Below are 7965 nucleotides of genomic sequence, written 5' to 3'. Positions count from 1 at the left end.
AAAAAAATAATAATTACCCCAGAAATATGAAACTACATATAGTATTTGTTCTCTGAAAATCTAAATATACCTTATAGAGATTCAGTAGGATATCAGCAATCTTACTCTGATTTTTAAAGAGTTAGAAGCTGAGATGCAAGTAAAAATTTCAAGCTCATAAGCAGAACAGCAGTGTATCTGGAAAGAAGCCTAAATCTCTTTCATCTCTTCGTCTAAGATCAGAATGACTCTATATGAACATGACGGTGACTGAAATTTTGTAATTTAACTCGCTCTGTAAATTCACAGCAGCTTCAAGGCCGTGTAGTCCAATCAATTGCAGAAGTTCCTACTACTGCATCTCTAAAAGACAGTCACATAGTGTCTGCTAGCACACTTCTGGTGATGAGGGGCTCCCTTCTCTTTTGAGAGAGAGCCCATTCCAATTGTTAACTAGTTTTAATTATTGTTAATCCCTTCCCTTCATTATAGACTAAAATCTATCTCCTCATGACTCACACATGTTGACAGGGAAGCAATGAAAATTCGTCACTAGCATGAACTCATCTCAACTGGGCCAAAGACTTCTGGTTATTTAGACCTTGTTCCATGTGTAACCATGGAATCCGAGGCAAACAGTTGCTATGTTTCAAATACAACTGTGAGGTCTGAAAAATGACCTCAGTGAAAGGCAAAGACTTTCAACAGGAAGTTGGCTGCAGGCCACTTGTCCAGATCAGAGCGCTACAAGCGGCTCGAATACCCACTGTGAGGATGCACACAAGATAAGAAGAAGGGATAGCAGAGAGTTCCAGGAACGCTAAGCCCAGCAAGGCACGAAAACATAGACAACTTTATCCAGACAGACTAAATCAGGAAGTCCATTCTAGAAAGACATCAGTGGTAAATAACGTCACTTAATATAAAACAGGGTTATCTGTCGAATTCCTGGAAATATTAGTTTCAGGAAAGGTATCACATACACAATATTAAGAAAATTGAAACGTCCTCATTTCCTCATTAAAAGTCATCTACTTCACAGACAAGGAAAGCAGCAGTGAGACAAACAGCCAGCAACTCTGAGTTTTGTACTGTTCATTTAACAGCCAGTTATGTGGCCTCAGGCAACTCACTCATAAATGGGCCTGAAGTTCTCATACATAGAGCTTGAGCTGAATCCGAAGGGATATATTGGCTCTCCGCCTATGATTCTGTTGACAACCCCACTATTTTGGTATTTTACCTGGTCTTGCAAATGATTCCCAAAGGATTCTATACATTTGAAATGCAATTTGTTTTTTAGGTTTTCCACTCATTTATTTACCCCTAGCAAAGCTGTGCTAAGTAGCCACCAAAGAATTGTTCCTGTTTTTTCCTTCCTTTTTCTGTTACCATTAGTCTGAACAAATCCAAATCACTTGCTTCAATAAGCATATTCTCTGTATTCTTCTTATTTTTTCTAACTTTTTCTAAAGTATCAGGCCAAGTAGAAATTTTTTAAAAAGTGGCAAAATTCTTTCAGGCCTACAGTTTGATTTTCATCAGGCCTAAATTGCTATTCATCAGGCTTCCCACGTGCATAATTGATACATTTTATTACTAAGGCCTTCAGTGCCAAATTTATATTTGGTCATGTCATTACTATTTAGTAGGATACAATAAAAAATTAAATTTCTACACAAACTCCTAGTCACCAAATCGAGGAACAGGTTGTTAACATGTTTCTTTAATTAGAAATGTTTCATTAGATTTCTACCCCAAGCCCCAGTCCAAAAATGGGCTTTTTTACTTTTCTAGTTACAGATGTTTCATTTGGAGGATTAAGATGTATCCCAGGATCCTTTCAGAAATTAATGTGAGGCCTCCTGGACTGAGAGGAGGAAAAAGGGGTACGGGTAAGGCAGAATGCTATAAAAACAGATAATTCAAATTCTCAACTCAAAAACTCCCCAAGCAAGAGACTATCAACAGTGGCAGGTGATAATGAGGGGCCTGGGAAGATGAGAACTAACAAGTCACTTGGTTTGGCTGACAAGGAAGTCCCTGGCCTCCAAGACAGGAGATTTAAGGGACGGCAGCAGTGGAGACCGAGAGATGACTAGGTGGTGAAAAAGAGAAGGCAGGGAGCGGGTGCAGATGCTCTTACGGACTCTGGGAGGCAGAAAGCAGAGAGACAACAGTCATCGCCAGGACAGTGTGGTAAGAAGGTATTTTTTTCCCTAAGAAGAAGAAACTTGGGATTTGTTTTACAGAATTGGAAAATTTAATAATGATATTATAACATACTTCAAGACTCATTTTACCACTGAGGTGGTAAAAGAAGGCCTCAGACAAGAAAGAAAAACACAATTTAATATCCTGGATACTTTCCTAATTCTAAAAAGTTTGCTTTGATGTATCACTGAAATCTATGCAGATTAAGAGCGTTCTTTAATTAGTATTATGTGCCAAAAACTTGCTTCAGTGCTAGATTAAGTATATTATATAATGCATAAATAATCATAGCTACATCCTTACACTAACAGAAGTCTTGCCTTCTGTGTTCCTGATATGAGGTCGTATGTTGGGAAATAGAATACATGTTTTCCAAATTAGCAATATTTCACCCTTACCTGATCAAACATCCTATGTTCTCTCTGGCCTGACTCCAGATCCTCTTCTGAAAGTGACATCAAAGAGTCACCCCGTTCGTCACCACTGAAAGGGTGTCTGAGCTCCTTGGTGTTTGCAGAGTTTACTTCTAGAGATGAAGATGTCTTGTTTTCAACACCAGCTCCTCCTGTCAAACCTTCTAGGCTGAAACTGAACACAGGGCACAAGAGTTACTTCAATCTATTTCTGGATAAAGGGATAAAAAAATCCCTTTAATTGTATCTCCCTTGCTCGTGTATTATTTGTGTCAATTAGCAAGACTGTCTGAGAGGGCACTGCACAAATGAGTACCACCTACCTTTCCCCACAGATCTTGGAATGCTAAGGAGGAACACTGCACTTAGATTTTCTTACCTCATTCAATCTATCCAAGTGTAGAACCAGCTAAGATCATTTTCAGATTTTTTTTCTAATATGCCATATGGACAGATCATATTTATCTTATTGATCTTTTATATGTGTTTTTCCTTAATCTAATTAATCTTTGCCAGAATCTATCTCTGCTAATGCTAAATAATTAAATGTCACAGAGAAAATATGAACTTAAGTAACTTTCAGAAGGCAAACCGGGCGACTTGCCCTTGGGTCCATTAAGAGGGCCTTTATAATTCTGCATTCAACTACATTCTAGTTGACCTTTATAACTTTACAGGTATGCTTCCACCACAGAAAACCCAAATATCATCCAGGAGTGTTACCATCTGCGCGCACCTGGCCAAACAATTGCTGACAGGCTTTCTGAGAATTGTTAGTTGCAGACAGGCACATGTAACACTTTAAAGAACAAATGCCAAAAAGCTCCTAAGTCTAAAAGTTGTAATTTTTTTGTCTGGATACTGGCAAAGGAAAAAAAAAAGCAAACAGCATTGGGTATTTTAAACGCGATTCCTGGGATAAAGATTTTGTGGCTTGTAGGGGGAGAGCATTTTCTGTAAGCAGGAGGCAACAGAGGGAGGTCAGTGATCTATCCTCCTTGGAGTTGCTAACCAGAATAATTCACATCTGTTACAACTGCAGTGGAAATTTCTTTGAAATAAGCAAGATCTCAGTTGTAGCTGACCACATTAACAACCAACTGGAATTGAATATGAGGGTATATTGAAGCTATTTAGTTACCTCTGCCCAGGGAAAACTGTACAGATAATTGCTACGATTAAGTTCATACATGCCAGTCCAGAAGGGCTTGTATTTGCTTTTTTTTTTTTTTTTTTTTGGTTTTGTAAATCACTTACTATGAACCGAAGCCATATGTCTCTATTTTCCCTAGTGGGTAAGTTAAACAATGGATTTGTTTTTCTTATTTCAGTATGGCAACAGAAATCATGACTAATTACAAGTAAATGTCTCTGCAAAAGCAATTTTCAATACTAGGGACAAGAGGGGCTAAGTGAAGAAGAAATTTAGTTTTCTGCTGTGAATTACCAAAAAGCCTGAGAAAACCAGATCTACGCTTACTATGAAAGTTAATCTCGAAAATGTTTTAGCAATTCAATCTGGCTGCTTAGTTGAGAATATGAAACAATGAGTCGTCTCTGAATTTGGAATCTAAACAGATTGGTGGATTTGGAAGTGTAATAGAAATCAGTACATGTTATTAGCTGCCCTGCTTCTCTCACTGTTTTCCTCAGGATCTGGGAATCAAGACAGGCCAAAAGAGAGAGAAGTGGTCTCCCATACCACAGAGATAAGTCTGCAGAAACACCAAATCTACAGCCACTTGAGAGAAACCGGATGTGTCAGGGTACATCATCCCCTTTCTTGGCTGCACCCCTTTAACAATTGGGTTAGCGGTACCCACAGCAGAGACAACGAAACACTGTGCTCACAGACGAAGCAGGCTGCCCATATGCATCCCAGCCACACAGAAGCCAGCTCCAAGCCAAAAGCCCAGATGCCCTATTTTATGTTTCCCCATTTGGTGGCTGGACACATGACAATACCATACCTTCTGTAATTAAAGTCAGCACTCAGGGCAGCAGAGTATTGCACACCAGAGGGACACCAGCTCATACTGGGGATGACATCAAAGAAACAGAAATGGAGGAAGAAAAGAGGAAACAGGGATGGGGTTATTAGGTTTAAAAAGAAAAGGCATAGTTAGAGACAGATGGATTTACTTAATCGTCAAAACAATTTAGAAATGTAACATTGAGAATTTAGGAAAAGCATAGAATAAGAACCATGGAAACTTAAAATTGTTCTCTTGATGTCCACCTAGATAGTATTTTGGAAAAGACTATGTGAGCTCTTACTTAATAGGATAAACAGTTAAATTGAAACCCAAGAATTTCTTCTGTGAACGCTTGGCAAAGAGGCCACCCCACCCGTGGCTTCCCCGTCAGATATTCTCAGAGTGTTTCAACCTCCACTACGAGGGACAATCTCCATACACCCCACCGCCCCACATCACCCTTACCACAGCACCTGTAATCCTGGACCAAAAGAAACAATGACAAACTGGGCTGCGCTGGGCTCACTGAGTCATCGGTTTTTTTCATGTGTTTCCATTACGGATCCATCCTACACCAGACAATTCATAGATCTTGCATGGTAAGAATATTCCATCAATACTCACATCGAACTTCAAACCCTACTCACTAGGCTATTTGCCTAAAGATAAAGCATGTAGCAATGGCCATGTATTTTCTTGTATTTTAATGACAATGAAGAGACTTTTCCTTAAGGTGGGGGGATTTTATGGTGTTGAGTTAGAAATGTGTCCTTTTTTTCATTTTTAAGTTTATAACACTTTTTCCCCACAAAATAAGAAAAAAATCCACTTGATTATCTACTTCCTTAATTATCCCAGTACTGATATCTATTCTCAAGTAGCAGGGACAAAAAATCTGGGGCTGAAAATGCTAAGTTAATACAACCAGCTAAAAAAGTAACCAATTCAAAATGTAGGGTACTATGTGAAGGGAACTGCATCAAAAGGTTAGAATTTTTGATTAACAAAAGCTATCGTTTAAAAAATATTCGGCAATGTGGGCCTTAAAGTTCTAAGTGAATTTATAAAATTCTGCTTTTGTTTTCAGAGGGGGATAAAAACAGAGCTCCTGGACAACAACAATAAAACCACTCAGCTCCCTCCCGAATCTTGCAGACGGGAAGGCCTGCAGACACGAAAAACACCTATCCTGAACTCTAACCAGTCTGCTTTCTTGTCAAGTGGGTTGTTTTTTTTTTGGCAGAGGAAAGGAGATAGGGAAAATGGTAGAACGATGTAAGAGCTACTCCTATGGCTCTTCTAAAAGTTTTAAAATATCTTTAAAAAATAAATAGCATAAATAATTTTATATCAGATTAAATTAATAGCGTAAAGCTCCAAAGTGCAAAAGCAGAAAGTAACACTGCACAGCTGAGACACCTCTTACATATGGTGAGGTGGATCTCACTGACTTTCAATATACTTGTGTGAGGAGAAGCGAGATACATTTTACAGACACACACAAGACTCAGAAGTCCATTCTTTGAAATTAATGTTTAAATCTCCAGTTAATAAATAGGCATATTTTATCTAAATATCCAACTTCTTTTAAAAAACAGAATGTGGCAAATCAATAACTAAACACACATTGCCAAACTATCATTCTTAATAATAATCTCCTACAGATTTAAACATCCCTTTTACTCTCAGAATATGACAATAATGTGGAAGACTGGGATGAAATTTAAGATGCAGAGAATGAAAAGCAATGAAGAGACAGGAAGAGAGACATAATAGCTTTTCTAAGGATCCAGGAAGAAAGCTGCAATGTCTGTCCTTCCTTGCAGCAGAAAACTCCTTTCATAATTAAGAGTGTTTTTGAGAGTATCCTAATTTCCTCAATTAGTGCAGGTAATATTTAATGGTTCTTCAGCTTTAAGATTTAGAAAGTTCTAGATTTTTTTTAAAAAAATAACCCCCCCCTTTTTTTTCAAAAAAATTTTTTTTTTTTTTTTTAAGATTTAGAAAGTTCTAGATTTTTTTTAAAAAAATAACCCCTCCCCCCCTTTTAATATTTGTTGGAATGTTTCCATTTTACAAAATTTTAAATTATACATCCTATAAAAACAAGTTTCACTAAGGGTCAAACTGTAACTGAGGTGGTTTATGACAGTTATATCTATATGTTAACTTAGACTGCATCCAGCACCTTGTCACCTGCGACCTTGTCATCCAGTGCATGCTTCTAGTAAGTTCATATTGAAGAGCTTTAACAAAGAGCCAGACAAATGTATCTGTAAAAGGTTCTGGTTATCTTCTGCTGAAAAAGGCATTTAACAACTTGTTCCCTGGAATAGTAACTTAACAGGACTAATGATTATCTGAGATTCATGAGAATATCTGAATTTAAGGTCAATTTCTGCCTACAATCTGGAATTAAAGAGAGCATCCACTTGAAAAAGACAAAGTAGGAAAGATCATTTGCCCACTTCCCAAAAAACAAGTTCAGCTAATAGTTAAAAATACTTCTTTACAAATGTCTCCTAATATGAGAAGCTAACAGTAATAATAATCTTAATTTTGGAATTTCTAAGTATCTTTCCAAACAATGGAAAAAAGGTCACTAATAATTTTTGAATGAGAAAAGTAAAACAAAACTCAGTTTTTGAAAAAGTCAAAGCAAATCAACACTCTGACTAGAAATGACTTCTCAACTTATAAATCACTTATTTTTAGCTTAAAAATGCTATCTGACAAATAAAAATTAAGAAATTCAAAGACTGAGAGATCAATTTATGCCTCTTATTTACTTTAAGAAATGACTACATCAGCAATGAAATGGAAAATGTCAGGTGGCTTAGTTAATAAAGTTTTTCCTCATATTATTAAAGAATGTTTTGAAAATATTTTAGGGCCTATGCACGAACTACATACACACTTCTTGTTCTTCTTTTGTGGAGAGAGAAAAATAGTACTCCCCAGGGTCCATTAGATAGGTATAACATAGACAATTCTTTTAATTCTCCTAGAAAAAGTTGGGTGAGACCCTATCATCAAAGTCATCTGAACATCAATAGTGCAAGATGGAAAAAACATTTGTTAAAAATTTTTTTAGAAAAATAAAAATAGAATAGGATAAACTCCAAATTAAAGAAACTATTTCATGTGGACATCAGCAACTAATAAATATCCATATTTTATTTGCCTCAATTAGATGTGACATTATTTAAAAACAGGTAAAGCAGAACGAGATGCTTGTTAGTATATGCTTAGAGATGATGTGGTTAATCCATCAAGTTAGTGAACTCTGTACCTTCTCCTATGAATGGGAGGTCTCCTGACAACATCCCCAAGAACTCGCATTGAACTGAAAATGAACAGTGGAAGAGGTCAATGTTGCAAGT

General features: G+C 37.0%; 1 protein-coding gene across 1 annotated transcript in view; it reads right to left on the bottom strand.

Annotated features, from left to right (window-relative positions):
• Nucleotides 1-7965, bottom strand: part of AKAP13 (A kinase (PRKA) anchor protein 13) — a 230946-nt gene that overhangs the window by 70036 nt on the left and 152945 nt on the right. Inside the window, exons 11-13 of the mRNA XM_012643677.1 lie at nucleotides 7875-7928; nucleotides 4577-4642; nucleotides 2592-2781 (exon numbers count right to left, since the gene is read on the bottom strand). Coding sequence (XP_012499131.1) covers nucleotides 2592-2781; nucleotides 4577-4642; nucleotides 7875-7928 — 310 coding nt within the window. The remainder of the gene's footprint in view (nucleotides 1-2591; nucleotides 2782-4576; nucleotides 4643-7874; nucleotides 7929-7965) is intronic.

This window comes from Propithecus coquereli, unplaced genomic scaffold, assembly GCF_000956105.1.
Source record: "Propithecus coquereli isolate 6110/MARCELLA unplaced genomic scaffold, Pcoq_1.0 Scaffold20, whole genome shotgun sequence".
In the NCBI taxonomy this organism is placed as follows: Eukaryota; Metazoa; Chordata; class Mammalia; order Primates; family Indriidae; genus Propithecus; species Propithecus coquereli.
This window is presented reverse-complemented; position numbering and strand designations above follow the sequence as displayed.